The sequence below is a fragment of the Mustela putorius genome, unplaced genomic scaffold, assembly GCF_011764305.1.
Source record: "Mustela putorius furo isolate JIRA1106 unplaced genomic scaffold, ASM1176430v1.1 tig00000196_pilon_pilon_pilon, whole genome shotgun sequence".
Lineage (NCBI taxonomy): Eukaryota > Metazoa > Chordata > Mammalia > Carnivora > Mustelidae > Mustela > Mustela putorius.
The window spans coordinates 13,415,309-13,431,862 of record NW_025421310.1 but is presented as its reverse complement, the minus strand read 5'-3'; the positions used below and the strand labels follow the sequence as shown (position 1 = coordinate 13,431,862).

Below are 16,554 nucleotides of genomic sequence, written 5' to 3'. Positions count from 1 at the left end.
TCTCACTAACAGAAAGAGATCCAAAAAAGATCTTCACTTCTCTGAAAAAAGCCATTACTGTACTACAGTAGGTCTTTTATGAAAGCCAAGTGCTATAATTTGAGCTTTTGGAAAGTAGGGGAAAACCCATATTCTAATCTGTGACTGGCGGGTTCACCGATCAAAGACCTTGCGAATCTGCTTTTGCTCTGTTGTCTCCGCTGGTTCTTGCTTATGGTGCTTTATTTCCATGCATGTTGAGTGACTTGACTGTGGGCTGCTCATGGCCTGAAAAATCATTTGTGGGGATTCTAGATGACCATTCCTTACACTGGAGGATTTATGTTTGTTTCTGTCAGACAGTTCGGCTCAGAAGTACCCTGAACACAAGGATGACGCCACACACCCGAGCCAAGGGCCAGCCTGTATCTGCACAGTCTCAGGGTCCACTTTCTTATCTCCTTTGGTCTTGTGTCCCCCTTTTCTGCAGTCTTCTGGGCTGTCCTCTGTACCTGAGCTTGTAGCTTGGTGGGGTCCCATTTCCTATTAAATTCCCCACCTTGGCCCCGCCTTCCGCCTGCTTATCCCCATAAGACCGCTGCACAGAAACCCACGTTTGTTGACACAAGCAAATACCCAGACCAAAAGTGGCTTCAGGGTCCCATATCTCTTCCCCTGAAATTTTTGGTGTGGTACATCCTTTAACTGTAGAATATTGGCTAGTTGGATGCTTTTCTTCTTCTTCTTCTTATTTTTTTTTACTACCTTTTTTCAGCCGGAGAATCCAAGTAATCTGGCCCATCCCTCCAGAGAAAATGGAAATCCCACAAAGCCAGGATGAGACCCAAACCCAGGTCTCTCCGATTCTAAATTCCAAGTATTTAAGTAACTACCATGATAGTTCTTAGTCTCTCTGGTCATTTTTATTCCCTGATAAGAACGTCAGAGGCTGTTGGGAGTACTTGGGTGGCTTGGTGGGTTAAGTGTCCCACTCTTGATTTTGGCTCGGGTCATGGGACTGAGCCCGGTCTCCAGCTCCATGCTGAGAGTGGCGCCTGCTTGGGATTCTCTCTCCCTCTGCCCCTCCCCAGTATGTGCACACTCGCGCTCCCTCTCTCTCAAATAAATAAGTCTTTAAAACAAAGAAACTGTTAATAACCTCTCACCATTCATTCTTCCCTATTCCTTCATACTAGAATTTTTAAAAATGACTTAATTCCTCTTTTTTATTTAGTAACTGACTGTTTTGAGGCTTTAATTATAGAGATCTTTAGTAAGTTTTTTTTGTTAGGCATAATGTACTCAGCTGTAAAACCACATGTCCCAGGCTCCCTGGCAGCCGTTCGATACGGCTGAAGCTCGGACCAGTGAGATGTACATGTAAGTAGAGTATAATACTTATGGGAGGCAGGAGCCTTCTCTTCCTGCAAACTGGTGATGGTCAAAATTCTAGCAGGTCCACGGCCAAAGGACGGGGAGCCAGAAGCAGCCTGGATTCCCGAGGACTTCAAGGCCACCATTATCTGCCCACTTGGGATTTCTAAAGAAATGAAAACTATCTTGTTTAAGCTACTACTATTTTGAGATTTTTGAATCCAAAATGACACAGATGAAGAGTCAAAAATAATCTCAAGCTAAGGGACTTGGCGAAGGATCCTTCTCCCAATCTTTTCTGGCTCACCATGCAGTGCTCTGTGGCTCCCTTCTCGCCCCAACCCCCTCCCTGAACAACACACAAACCAGTCTGGGCCCAGCCTTATAAATACTGATTTTATAGAAAGGACCAATTCAAAACTGGTCAAATGCCACACACCAGAAGCTTCCAGAACCACAAGGATGAAAAAAACAAAAAAACCCAAACAGGACAAACGAAAATACCCCAGCCCAAACTGTGTGAAAAACCAAGGTCTCCATCGACCAAAGGATTCTAAAGAAACACATATGGCCAGGGCTGCAGAGACCCCAATGCCTGAACGAATACCCAGAGTGGAAGGAAAAACAATCCAGAAATTCAAAGCCACAGTCCCTGCCCACCGGCCCCCCACGCTGTCAAGAGCGAGGCAAAGGGCTTCACAGCTTTTTGGAGCGGGGGAGGGGGAGAGAAGTGATAGCAACAGTTTCAGTGATAGGAGGAGGGGAATCTTTATACTTCTACTTTTTGTTGTCATCGTTCTCCTCCCCTTCAGGGGAAGTGAAGAAACCAGTAGCTTTAGGTTAAGGAGAAAACAGTGATTTTTATTGTCTTAGTGGGGGAAAACATCTAGAAATGGCAGGCTGCCAAGAAAAGTGTCACCTCGGATCTGGATCTCACTGGCCCCCAGTTCCTAAAGAGGAGATGAGTCCTGGTGTGGCAGGTCAGAGGCGATAACAACCTTGCACCCTGCAGCCTCTCAGAACACAGCTCCAGAAACAAAGAACTGGGGTGGGCAGGGAGCTTGGGGGGGGGTAGGAGGGGGCGGAAGGGGGCCAGAATGGGGGAACCCTTGCAGAGTACCAAAATTAGCTGCCTTCTGCTCCCTGCTGGTGGGTCCCTGGGATGTAGAGGGCAGGGAGAGGGTTGGGGGCTGAATGGAGAAGTTGCTGAGATGCTGATAAAAAAAAACACCCTACTCGAGGGTCTGCGGCCCTGGGTCTGAAAAGTAGAAAACCAACAGGGGTCAGTGGATCAGAGTGCTTTCTCAATCATCCCCCTGAACCCCATCTCAGTTCCGGAGGGGGATCAACGCTGCCTGGACTGGGGGAACGGGCTGGTGACCTGGACCTGGCCCTTGGTTCCTGGGGGGGGGGGGGGGGGGGGGGGGGGCGGGGCATGGTGGGCTCTCCCCCCCCCTCCCCCGGCTTCACCTCCCTTCCTCGCGGCCAGGCCGGCCCCCGCCGCCGCTGCCCGGCCCGTTGCAGGGCAGCACCCAGTTGTTATCATGCAGACCCAGGCGGCAGCCAGGCGTCTCACGGTCAGCTCGGCGGCAGCACATCCAGTAGGAACGTCCGTAAGGCAGGTCGTGGTGGTAGGGCTTGGGGTGCCAGCGGCAGAGTGACACGTCCCCCTTCTCGTATCTCTTGCGGCACTGCTTGCAAGGGTCATCACGATAGAGTGGGTCGCGGCTCCAGCGCGAGTCTGTGGCCCGCACGCCAAACGCCTCGATGATGCCCTTGAAGTGGTGGCAGGTGCACTTGAGGGCCGCCAGGGCCCGCGTGGGCAGGAAGCTGAAGATCTTCACCAGCACGTGCTCGGGCAGCAGCAGCATGTACTGTCGCGGCTCCAGCAGCCGCTGGATCTTGAAGCGGATCTCCAGGAAGTCATGGGACACGTGCCGGTACAGGCGGCACAGGGACGTGTCCGCGGTCCCCTCGGCATCGTCGGGGCCCGGCGCGGTGGCCGGGGAGTCAGCCGGGGGGGGCTCGGGTGGCCCGTCTGGACTGCGGGACTGGAGGAAGAAGAGCTGGCCGGGTGGGGGCGGCTCCTCAGGGCTGACCGTCAGGCACACCGTCTCCTCTTTCACATTCTTGGTGCCGTCCTTGCCAAAGAAGATGCACTCATCCACCACCCCCGTCACCACCACATCCACGTGGAAGCCAGAGGCTCCGCAGTCCCGGGCAGGGGGCGGAGGCGGGGCCGGTGGAGTGTCCTCAGGCCTGGCAGGGACGGGCATCTCCCCCTCGCTGGCCTCATCTGCCCGAGCCAGGAGGAACTCCACGTTGCTGGGGAGGGCATCCCGGGAGGGGCTGATGAGCTGGTACAGGTCACAGGTGATCTTGTCCTTGGCCCGGGCCCCAGGGCCTGGGCTGCCCGGGTAGGCACAACCTGGCCGGCCCCCGCTCCCATTGGACAAGCTGCCATCAGGGGTGCAGGGCTCTCGGCCGTTGGAGATACGGAAGGCGATGCGTACCTCCCCAGGGCCCGGCCCGGGCCTCTCCTCTTTGCGGAGGCCTTTGGCTGGAGGGCTGTCCCGCTGAGCCTCGAAGTGGGCCACCGCCTCTGCTACCCGGCTGCAGTCCCCGCCACCGGAGCGCCGTTCAGACCCCAGCCCCTTGGCAGGCCCACCCTGCTCCGCTGACACGAAGACCACAGGCGCCGGGGTGCCCGGACGCGGGTAGCTCTGCAAAGCCAGGGCGGCCCGCTGTTCCACCAGTGCCACCATCTCTGCCACAGAGAGCAGGTCTACATCTTCGCCAGCTGAGGCTGGGGCCCCCTCAGCGGCAGGGGGCGCCTCTGGGCCCCCTGGGTCCGGGGGAGCCTTTGTAGGCTCAAGACAGCGCCTCCTCCGCTTGGCCTTGGAGCTGTCACTGCCCCAGTGCCCCTTGACCTTCATGGAGCTGGCCCGGCTGCCCCCACCACATTGGTGGGCCACAAAGAAGGCCACCTTCTCCTTTGTATTCCCGGGCTTGATGACATACCATGTGTCCAGCAGGACTCGCCCCTCATCGCCAGCAGCTGCTGCTGAGAGGAGAGGGGCTGGCTGGGAGGCAGGGGCCTCGGTGGCCAAGGCGGGCGGGGTGTTCTCGGAGTGGGCAGGTCCGTGGTCTGGCTCAGCCCCGCTGCCAGGCTCTGGGCAGGCTGACGGCTTGAGGGCTGCGGTAGGTGCCCGTGGCTGGTTCTGTGAGTAGGTGCCAAAGGGTCGGGGGCACCACAGCTGGAAGGGCAGGAGGCCGCCGCGGTCCATCCTGGGGAGCGGTAGCAGACAGGCAGGCGTTCACTGCATTTCAGGCCCTGGATGGTCAGGGGAGGCTCCGCAGGCCACCTGGAGACAGGGAAGAGGAGGTTGGGGAGCTGGGGGGGAAGAGCCTGCCCTCCTCCTACCGCCCCAACCTCAGCTTCTGAGGGGACAGACCAAATGAGCCCACTAAGAACTCTACTGCTGACCCACCACACAGGTAAGCAAGTGGAGGGCAGAGGGAACAAGGGCTGGTTTTTAAACACTTAGAACAGCAGTGCCTGGGTGGCACAGTGGGTTGAGGGTCCGACTCTTGGTTTTGGCTCAGGTCATGATCTCAGGGTCAAGAGATAGAGCCCCATGGCAGGCCCCTCACCCAGCATGGAGTCTGCCTGAGGTTGTCTCCCTCCCCATCTGTTTCTCCCCTGCTGGCTTGAGCCTGTGCTCTCTCTCTCTTTCTAAATAAATAAAATCTTTAAATAAATAAATAAAACACCCAGAATGTAACTGAAGCTGGCAGCTTGTTCCAACCCTGCAGGTCATACTCCATGGTCTAAATGCCTTCACTTACGATCCAGGGGCTTTCTGCGGCCATAACCCTGAACTTAAGTGAAAGTACCAAATGACAGTTCATCCTCCTTCCATTTGCTCACTCAGTAGCCTGTTCCTGAAAAGACAAGAATTCCCAGCCCTGCCCACGGCTATGGCTACTTGAGCCCACGGAGGAAGGAATGAGGTAGGCTGGGCAGGGGAAGAAAATTTGAGGTCAGAGCCAGCCAGGCCCTTAAGAAACCGGCTTTTGGGTGCCTAGGTGGCTCAGACGATTGAGCATCCTACTCTTGGTTTCGGCTCAGGTTGTGATCTCAGGGTCGTGAGATCGAGCCCTGCATCAGGCTCTGCACTCAGTACGGAGTCTGCTTGTCCCTTTCCCTCTGCTCCACTCCCCCGCTCATGCGTTCTGTCTTGTGCTCTCTAAAATAAATAAATAAATAAAATCTTGAAAAAAGGAAAAAGAAATCGGCTCTTCACTTTGTTTGAGTCCCAGGACTCCCTGAGAATTGCACCCACTTGCACAAGACTGTGTAGGTAATGAATTCCCGTAGCACCGGCACAGACCTGTGGGATAAGAAGGCCTGTTCTCGTCTAGTTTCCTCTTCAAGTTGCCCGCAGGCAGATCGAGTGGGTAAGGGTTACTTATCATAAAACCAGGCCTGAAACCAAGTTTCAGGACTCTTCAATACAGGGCTCTCTTAACAATGATCATTTTATTTTGCAACGACTGTGCGTGACCTAATCTGGAGGCAATTTTGCTAATGCGTATGACATGACCGCTTTCCACTGCAGGACTAACAGGTAGCATACTCCTCCCTCTGGATCATTTCCTGGGACTATCTCCCTCCATCCAGGCATCTTCAAACAAAAATACCCTCCAAACCTCAAATCTTCCACACGGCCATAGATCAGCGGTCAGCAAACTATGGCCCACTGCTTGTCTTTGCCAATAAAGTTTTACTGAAACGTGCTCATCTACTTACAGCTGCTTTCACACTACAATGGCAGAATAGTTGCAACAGAGGATGTATGGCCTTGCAAAACCTAAAATACTCATTATCTGGCCCTTTATAGTAAAAGTCTGTTTACCCCTGCAGTACATACTGATCCCACCTATTGATGGCTAAGTTTACCATCCACCAACACATCTAAATGCCCAGGAATAGACATAAAAACAGCAAAAGCCGTTTTCTGTAGTTACTATCTCTCTACAACTTGGCTACCACCTGAAATCCTCCAATTAGTTCCTACCCTATCTCCAGAAGATAAATACCATCCTTGAAATACCTAGACTGTTCAAATCCTAACTTAAACTTCCAAACCTATAAATATCCCCTCCAACAGAAGGCCCCAATCTCAAGGAACGCCTCCCAAATCCCAAGTCTATCAAGAACTCCAACATACAATGCAATCTCCCAACCTTACACATGCCCCAAAAGACCAGTTTCCTGAAATCCTAACTCCTCTTCACTTTCTAAATCTCCACACGTATTTCCTAAGAGAAGCCCCCCTCCAAAAAAACAAAACACAAAACAAAAAACAAAAAACCCCCACATAACTCACAAAACGTAAAAGCTTCTTAGTATATAAGACTAATTCCAAACCATATACTTATCGAAGCCCAAAACGCCCCCCCCCAACACTCCTAGAGAATCCTCTTTAATGGCAATGTGCAGAATTACTGCATCGCTGATTAGGTACTGTTCTAAAGATCCCTGCTAATCCTCCCCAGTCTCCTTGAAGCAGGTAGTATCTTAGTCCCAGTGTCCAGATTTGAGACACAGAAATGTTTAACCCCAAATCACGAGTCTGACAGGTAGGAAGAACTAGATAAAGGCGAAAGCCCAGGCACTCTGGCTCCAGACTTGACACTCCTGGATTCTTTAGTTTGCTTTTATGTCTGCCCATGAGCTCCCCAAATCACATAACCACCAAACATCCCCAACCGCAAAGGAGACCCCTACAACAGAAACTTCCAGATTACAAAAGAACCCAAACCCAAGCCCCAAGTCTCCCTCTAAGCTCAAGGGAACCCCAAGTATCCCCGACACCCACGCAAATACTTCAAGCCCCCAAATACCGCTTAACTGCAAAGGGAGCCCCCGATTTTGTAATTGCCCCCAACCCGCCAACCTACTCAGACGACCCCCGAAACCTAGACACGCCCCCAAAGTAGCCTCACCGGTGAGCCCCGCCCCCCCAGCGGCGGGAGAGGGTGGCAGCATACACGCATGCGCTCGAGAGAAGAGGTTCCGCCCCCTCACTCCTTCCTAACCCTTCCCTCCGGCAGGCGCGCGCGACGAGTTTTCCTCCGCCCCTTTGTTGACAGACCCGCGCGTGACGCCCCCAGCCAATGAGCGGTTACCGTTCGGGGCCATGCCCATATAAGGAATGCCTTGGCGAAGGGGCCTAACTTCGAAAGAGGGAGGAGTAGGCGAGAGGTGAAAGGGGTGTGGAAACAGTGGCGTGTAAGAGAGCGTGAAACAATTCCCAACTCCTAGCTAAAACGGAGGAACAAGGCCCGGACGAGGCCGAGGTATCAAGAGGTTTATTAAACGACGTTCCCTCTAAACAGGAGCCCTGATTGACAGTTGAGATTTAAAGGGCCAGGCAGCTCCGGGATTGAGACTCTTGAGGGCGGAAGGAAACAAGCAGAAAGATAAGCGTCTGGAACCCTGAAGACCAAGATTCCCTGCGGGGGGGGGGGGGGGATGGACAGAGGAATCACTTCATCCTTGAAAAACAAATGGCAGAACCCGCGTTTACTCCCTCCGCACTGAGTTCAGCGTCTGGGCTTGGCATTCAATGCTCAAGCTGTGTGGCCAAATGCACCTTCAGCCTTTTCCAACCATGAGCCCCAAATCCGACTCAGACTTAGTACAAGAAAAGAATATCAAATACCCCGACAATGCTTTAAAAATATTAATTACCTGTTAAAATGATAATACTGGGGATACAATTTAGTTAAATAAAATACTTAAAAGCCTGAATCTCTGCCTACTTGTGATCTTTCTCTCTCTGTCAAATAAATAAAATCTTTAAAAAAAAAAATGTGGCTACTGTAAGATTTTAAATTACACATATGGCTTGCTTTGTATTTCTACTGAACAGCGCTGTCTAGATCCTTTCAATGCCAGGCAGATTCTAGAGACATCCAAAGGGGGCTCCACGGCAGGCATCACCTGTCTCCCCACCACCCCACCCCAACCTTGCCTGCTTCTAACCATCCTGCAGGTCACAGCCAGAAAGGTCTTCTTAAAACACAAACCTGACCCTCTCCCTACCCTGTTCAAAACCTACCATGACTCCCCAGTGCCTTTGGGAAAAAGCCCAGGTACCCAGCAGGTCCAGTCTCCGCCCTCGGCCACTCCTCCACACCCTCCGCGGGCCCAGATGGGCACCAGATCTGGCACAGAGAGTAGTTAGAGTACTTAGGCCCTGTCCAATCCTCAGCAGAAGCTATTATCCTCTCCATTGTAGGGACAAAGGAACTGAAGCAGGACAGGCTGCCCACAGAGAATGGGTGTGAGTTGGAGCAGAGATGTGAATCCAAGGAATCTGATTCGGGACTGCTGTGCTCTGTTGTTGCTTTGCTAAACACTGCCTGGCGCCCTACCTTAGCTGTTCCATCCTCCAAAAAGCTGATCCCCCCACAGCCTAGGTCAGACTCCATCTCTGGGCTTCTCCATTGGCCTCCCGGCTTTTTATTCATCTAGAGTCACCAACCAACCTCTTTCCTTTTGTGGTCTTTGCATTTGCTGTTCCCACTAACTGGAAAGCTTTCCCTTCAGATCTCCACATGGCTCAGTTCCTTATTTCATTTGTGTCTTTGCTCGAACATAACTTTAACATTAGAGAGGGCTTGCCCGAGCTCCCTTTCTGGAAACCTACCACCTGCCCAGAGAAGGACCTCTGGGTTTCCAAGTCCCAGGCCTGCCCACTCTGATCTGTCTCCTCAACGGGACAGTGGACCTAGAAGGGCCAGAACAATCAGGGTCATCATGGTGTCCCCAGCAGCCCCGCCCAGCATGGGACTGAATGGAGGCATCAAAGCTCCCTCCCCTGGAGCAACAAGTCCTAAACTTTATGAGGGCTAGCAGGGTAAACTCTTTCACACCCAGTTTCTGTCTGGGTCCTAGGTCACCAGGGCAGAATTTTCTAACTTCTCATACACTAATCCCTCCACTAGGTCACCTTTCAGGGAATGCTATGTGAAGATGCATTTATTGTAAAACATCACGACCCAGAGGGACTGAAAATTTTTTTTAAATGTAAAAAGACCAGACAAATATGTAGCAAGAGACAGAAGAGAAGAGAGGCAATTATCATTAAAAAAAAAAAAAAAAATACAATGGGGGGAGCACTTGGCTGTTTCAGTTGGTAGAGCATGACCTCGGGTTGTGGGTTCGAGCCCCACATTGAGCATGCAGATGACTCAAAGTAAAATCTTTTTTCTTTAAGTTTTTATTTATTTTTTTTTGTCAGAGAGAGAACGCACGCAAGCAGGGGGAGCAGCAGGCAGAGGGAGAAGCAGGCTCCCCGCTGGGCAAGGGGCCTGACATGGGACTCGATCCCAGGACCCTCGGATTCTAACTGAGCCAAAGGCAGATACTTAGTGACTGAGCCACCCAGGCATCCCTCAAAATAAAATCTTAAAAAAAAAAAAGGTAACAGCTGACAAAAGCAAAAGGTATTAGTAGGCACAAAGATGCTAATGAAACAAACTGACCAATTATATACAAAAATTCTCAACATGTGCTAACAAGATGACCTCAAAATATGTAGAGCAAAAAAAAAACACAGAATGGCCAAGACTTTGGCAAATCCACAACTGTGGATGGGAAACTGCAATGTATCTCTCCCTAAGAGGTAGGTTGAACAGTAAGGAACTGAACCACAGGCTTGACACTCGGTGGGCTGCCCCCAACCATTCGAGAATCCAGTTTATACCCCTTATCTGACACTGGAAGGTCCTCTTGCCTCCTGGCCCAGACCTGGTCACCAGGCACACAGAGATGACACTGAGCTCACCAGGAGGAGAAAGGGGGCAGACATCCAAATAAACCATCATGACCCGCATGAATATCTTAATAGAGAAACTGATCACAGACTGTGCTCACCCAAGCATCATGCCTGGGAACCAGGCTTTGCTCAAAGCGTTTTGCAAATATTAACTCATTGAACTGTCACATCATCTCACTATTCTTAAGCTCATTTCAAGGATGTGGAGGCACTGGAATGGCGAAGTGAGTGCCCTCAGACCCGGCTTTGCAGCAGGAGATCCTGAAGCAGTAGTCCCTGAGTGGCACTTTTGTGCGGATCATCTTACTCGGTCCTCAAACACAGGCAGGCCAGCGCCCCTAGACAGCCACAGATGCTTGCCTTTCTCTTCCCGATTTATTTTTTTTCCTTAGCACATAGCCCTATCTAATACACTAGAAACTTTGTTGATAAAGTTTCTTGTCACTTTCCTCTCCCAAGACCATTTTTTGTTTGTTTGTTTGATTTTTCCTATTTCATTTCCCTGCGGGATCCCCAGCTTTTAGAGCAGCACCAGGCAGGAGGCCCTGGGAGTGTGTAAGGAATGTGGTCTCTCGTGCCGAACAGACACTTCCACAGCTTTCTGGCGGATTTGCATGCACATCTGAGAATGACTGTCCTAGCCCATCCGAGGTATGCAACATGTGTTTGTTTGAACAGAATCCTAATACCACCACACTGCCTGACTTTACATGTGCTACTGGGGACCTCTTGGGAAAAGTTGGCTGGTTCCAGCCAAGTTCAAGGATGGAAATCCTGCTCCCAGGACCGAGGCAGGTTGGTGCCTCCTCCAGGAGCTGGTCCAGGGTCCTCACAAGCTATTAGGGATCTCTTTCTCCTGAGGCCTCCTTACTGCTGAATGACAATGACCTGGGTGAGTGCCTCCCCTCCACGCTATGGGTTTCTAGAAGGCTGGGACCTCTCCTCAAAGGCACAGCTGCTCCAGCCTCCACACTTGGCTCACTGGCCTAGTTCAGCTCTCCTGGCTGCATCCTTTCCATGGTAGCCGGAGAGATGGCTCCAAACATAAATCAGACCACATCTCCTCTGCTTAAAACCTTTCCATGAGAGGCTCGAGTTTGTGAAAACAAGAATACATGTCCGGGAATCCTTCTCAGGAAGCTACTGGAGGATCCACTTCACCAGAATGGAGCGGTGAGTGAAGAGAAAGGGAGCTATCAGATCAAAGAGAATAGTCTAGCCCAGAAGACCGGCAAAAGGAATCCCCAGGGGTGCCTGGGTGGCTCAGTGGGTTAAGCCGCTGCCTTCAGCTCAGGTCATAATCCTGGGGTCCTGGGATCAAGCCCCACATCGGGCTCTCTGCTCAGCAGGGAGCTTGCTTCCCCTTCTCTCTCTGCCTACTTGTGATCTCTGTCTGTCAAATAAGTAAATAAAATCTTAAAAAAAAAAAATCCCCAGATGCAGGTAAAGGGAGAGCCTGGGAGCACAGCCTGCAGTAGGTCTAGGGAGAACCTGTTTCCACAAATGCATAAAGAAAAAAGAGAGGCTAACAATGAACAAGTTAAGCATCACCCTAAGAAGGTAGAACCAAGGGGCGCCTGGGTGGCTTAGCTGGCTGAGTTTCTGACTCTTGATTTTGGCTCGGGATCTCAGGGTCCTGAGATCGAGTCTGCTTGGGATTCTCTCTCTCCTTCTGCCCCTCCCCCATTCTCACATGCTCTCTCTCTCTCTCTCTCAAATAAATAAATAAAATCTCTGCCTGCTTGTGATCTCTCTCTGTCAAATAAATAAATAAAATCTTTTTTAAAGATTTTATTTATTTATTTGAGAGAGAGAGAGAGAGAGAGACAGATCACAAGTAGGCAGAGAGGCAGGCAGACAAAGAGGAGAAAGCAGTCTCCCTGCTGAGCAGAGAGCCCAATGTGGGGCTCGATCCCAGGACCCAGGGATCATGACCCGAGATGAAGGCAGGGGTTTTAACCCACGGAGCCACCCCCTAGGTGGCTTTTTTTTAAATCTTAAAAAAAAAAAAAATAATAAGTTGGAAACAATCTCCATAGCAGAATAAAGCAAAGAAAGAAGATAGAGAATAAAAAGTAGATGCCTGGTTCCCCTTGCCTCCATCCCACAGTCAGGGTCAAGCCAGCACAGGCTGGGCATGGAACAGGTGCTCAGGGAATGCACTGGTCTGTGGTCATGGCCACACAGCAATCGATGGCAGGATACCAGGGCTCTGTTCCTGGTCCTGCTCCTTCTAACCCCCACCCTCTTGAGCCCCACCCCTATCCCCACTTGGTCCACGATCTTGATTCATTCCTCCCTTGGATTTTTGGCCACCCTCTCTCTTCCTCTCAAATCTTCCAACCTCTCTCTCCTATAGTAGGAATCATCCAAATCCTCAGACCTAGAGATCCGGGATGCAGACAGAATCCAGGCAGGGCCTGCAGACACCGCGGCTTTCCCACTTTTGGGGGGGTCCATCTGTAGGTAGGGTGCTTAACCCTTGATGCCTCAGTTTCCTCCAATGTAAAATGTAGACCATAACAGTACCCACCCACAGGCTGCCTGATGAATCACAGATCAACCCAGCAGAGTGCTCAATGTCAGCTAGGTACCAAGGAGAGGCTCAGTATTCTGGCTCTGGGCTTATTAAGGGAAGGGGAGACTCAGTACCTAGGAGTCTGGAAATCATTGACTAAACCAAAGACTTCGTCCCTCTTCACTTCATATTCTGGAAGGAAACTGACCCTGGTCCCTCATGATAGTCAGAGCATGGTCATTCCTTTGTTATTGTTGCGTACTGGGTCTCAACTATTAAACAGTTATTTACAGAGCAGCTACTGTGCGCCAGGCCCTTGTTCTGGGCACACGGGGGTGGGGGGGGGTGCCGGGGGGGGTGGTGGAGAAGAGAAGGAAACAGAAATCCTCGCCTTTGCGGGGCTGACATCCTAATTGGAGACAGGGACAGTAAAAATAGAGTGAGTTCCAAGGTGGCAAGTGTTATGGGGAAACGAATGTAGCAAGTTAAGAGGACTGGGAGTGGAAGGAAGTGGGGGTTCTGATCTTAATTGAGGGGTCAGGATGGCGTCACAGGGCAGGTGACAAGCCAAGTCTTTCAGAAAACTTGCGGTTTTAGGAATCATATGGCAGTGGCAGAGCTGCTAGAAATACCCCCATTAGAAATGGTAAAAATATCATGTTGTATGAGTAAGCTTCGGACAAGCACAGGATGGAAACACATGAAAGGTTTTAAGGAAAGGCAAAATGACTTGGAAAGCGGACGCATTTTCTAAGACAGACAAATAGAGGAACGGGGGCGGGGGGGGGGGAGAGTGTCACATGACCTCAGGGGACCCAGCTGTGACATACAGGCACAGGGATGAGTGAGAGGCTGGCCAACTCTCCCCCAAACCAAGAGGTTTTCAGATGATTCACCGAGTGCTGAAGACAAAGTGTTAAAGACCCCTGAAGTTAATAATGCAACGAGAAGCCGGCAAAGCTAGCATAAGGGGCTGCAAATCAATCAGAAAGAGAAAACCCAAACCCGAAAAATGGAAAAATGAGTCCAGATGCCACCTGCGTTGCAAAGACAACGAGCTCCCCAAGGGCAGGGTGTCAGTCTGCATACAGCAGGCGCTCTAACAACATTGCAGACCACTCGAGGAATACACCCCCCTTTTCCAGAAGAGGAAACTGAGGTCCAGAGGGTTAAATGACTTGCCTAGAGTCACATAGCAAGCATGCAACGGAGCCAGGATTCAAATATGGGAGTTCTGGTCCCAAAGCACATGCTCCAGGGTTTTTTCTTAAGAAAATAAAAATCAGGGCGCCTGGGTGGCTCAGTGGGTTGGGCCGCTGCCTTTGGCTCAGGTCATGATCTCAGGGTCCTGGGATCCAGTCCCGCATCGGGCTCTCTGCTCGGCAGGGAGCCTGCTTCCTCCTCTCTCTCTCTCTGCCTGCCTCTCTGCCTGCTTGTGATCTCTCTCTGTCAAATAAATAAATAAAATCTTTAAAAAAAGAAAAGAAAAGAAAAGAAAAATCATAACAAGACCTCAGACACACTGAGAGTTTTGTAGGCACTACACATTTTACAAGTGCTACCTCATCAACTCTTTACAACCGCCCCATGGTTGGAAAGCAGCCCCATTTTGCACAAGAGAACTCCAGGGCCAGAGAGGGAACACAGCTTGGCCAAGGACACACAGCAGCAGAAGTAGGGATCAGAACCTGAGCCTATCTGAGGCCAGTGCTTTTAACCATAAGCTTTCCTATCACCGCCAGAGAATTTCTGTGATAAACTCAGGAAGCATCACAACAAATGAACCAAAGTGTTTCAAGATGAATTACAAAGTTGCCCAAGTGCCCAGGGAGGCTGGAATAACCAAAAAGGTTGGAGGGAGAAAATACACAGTTGTCAGAAATATTTCCTATTCACTGAAAGACCTGGAGTTGGGCCAGGCTGGGCATTGACAAGTGAATTATTTATATCTGGCTGGGGATCAGAATGGAGATGGGGATGGGGACAGATTGAGTTTCTGAGCACCCCGTTGGGGAGTCACCCTTGGACTTGGAACCCCACGGGTAGAGGGTGGGAAACAAGAAAAAGCAGATATGGGGGCAGACTGCGGGAGAAGGAAAAGGAGGGAGCCTGGCTGATGTCTCCCTCACTGGTGGTCCCTGTCTTCTGCGTTCTCTCTCAAGTCTGTTTCCCACTCTGTTCAAAAAAATGACAATTTGTGTGTATTAAGCACATACTCCAAGAACTTCACGTGCTTACCTCCCTGAACCCTCTAACATTCCCGGGGTTACTGAGCCCATTTTATGGAAAAGGAGAGGCCCAAAGACTTGCCCAAGGTCACAGGACAATGGCAGGGCTAAAATTCCAACTGAAGACTGCTTCTTCTGTTCTGGAGTCCCTGCCCTTCTCGTAACACTGTATTTCAGTACAAGGAGCGGGGACAAAAATCACAGTGGTGAAAGCAGATTCTGGGCTGCTATGCCTAGGTTGGAATCCTGAATCTACCACTTAATGCTGGATGACCCTGGGAAAGTTGTTTAAATTCTCTGGGGCTCTGCTTCCTTTGGGTAGAATAGAGATAACCCCACCTACACCTTAGGGGTGTTGTCAGAATTAAATGAGTTAACATGCTGGCAGAGTTAAGAAAAGGGCCAGGCACTTCCCAAAGAGTAAGTGTTAGCTGTAATCCACTGTGGGGAGCCCCTGCCTGCTATTTAGCTGGGGTGTGCCTAGATCAGTAGCAGGTTTTCGAGAGAGAAAACTGCCTCTGGGGTTGGACTGATAAGAAGCGAATCCATTAGCACCTGTGACCCAGTCACATTCCTGGGATGGAGAACTTCCCACCGACAGCTCCAAGACCTACCACTGACTTACTGCAAGGGAGGGTAACAACGTTCAGGAGCCTCCCCTCTTCTCAGTGGCAAGCTGTTCCCACAACACAGATAAGGGCACTAAGTTTCAGAGAAGGGAAACTTGCTCAGGTCACAAAAAAGAGACAGATTAATTGATCTGAACGCTGGACTGCCAAAACACAGAGAACGCACTACACTTTTCGAGATCCTACTAGAGAAATGAGAGTGCAAAAGGTTCTCTCTAAGGCCCCTTCTGGCCATCTTATCCTACAGTTCTGTGACTGTCCAGTTTCTCAGGAGTCTGGCTGGTCTAGGCACAAACTCTTTCTCACCCAGGCGCCTAAAGCCACGCTACCCACCCCACCCTCAGTACGGCAGCCTAACCAACACACCACTCTACCACTGATTTCTCTCTCCCACCACCTCAGCTTGCCCTCCTGCCCCCAATATGATCTGGAGGCCCTAACCCACTGCATCCACAACTGATCTCCCCTTCGGAGCCTACAGACCCCTTCATTCATCTAGCCCTGACCCCCATTCCTTTCCGCATCCCCCAGGCTACCCGCCCCGAAATTGCTCCCTTCAGGGCCTCTGCCGGGACGCCTAGCCCGTTCTCCAACTCAGGACTCCCTTCCCCAGCTCTGAGTTCCCTTATAATCAATCCCAAAGCTCGACTCTCCACCTCCAAGACCCCTCCCCAGCCCCCATTCTTCTACTACTCCCTCCGGCTCCCATTCCTCCCGAACCCCTCCCCAAAGCGATCTCTCGTCGTCCAGCCCCTATTTTAGCCCCAGCCTCATCCTTCTCGCCACCCGGTCCCGAACCCCTGCCCCAGCTTTCAAGAGCCCCCAGCCCCGACTCGGGGTTCTCACCATCTCCCCGCGCCGCAGCTCTCTCGGCTACGCGGGTTTCCCCCACTCGCTCCTCTCCAGCCTCCCCTTCCGGGTTCCCGCCCCGAAGCCTGCTGGGAATTGGAGTCCGAGCGGCCACGGACTACACC

At 51.3% G+C, this 16,554-nt stretch overlaps 1 protein-coding gene across 1 annotated transcript; it reads right to left on the bottom strand.

Moving 5' to 3' along the window:
• Positions 1-1,729: 1,729 nt before the first annotated feature.
• On the bottom strand, positions 1,730-16,531 carry FBXO46 (F-box protein 46). The gene is made up of 2 exons (XM_004767798.3): positions 16,427-16,531; positions 1,730-4,718 (listed from the first exon to the last, which is right to left on the bottom strand). Exon 2 carries the CDS (start codon positions 4,638-4,640, stop codon positions 2,820-2,822), a length of 1,821 nt encoding a protein of 606 aa, XP_004767855.2. The 5' UTR covers positions 4,641-4,718; positions 16,427-16,531; the 3' UTR covers positions 1,730-2,819.
• Positions 16,532-16,554: the final 23 nt, after the last annotated feature.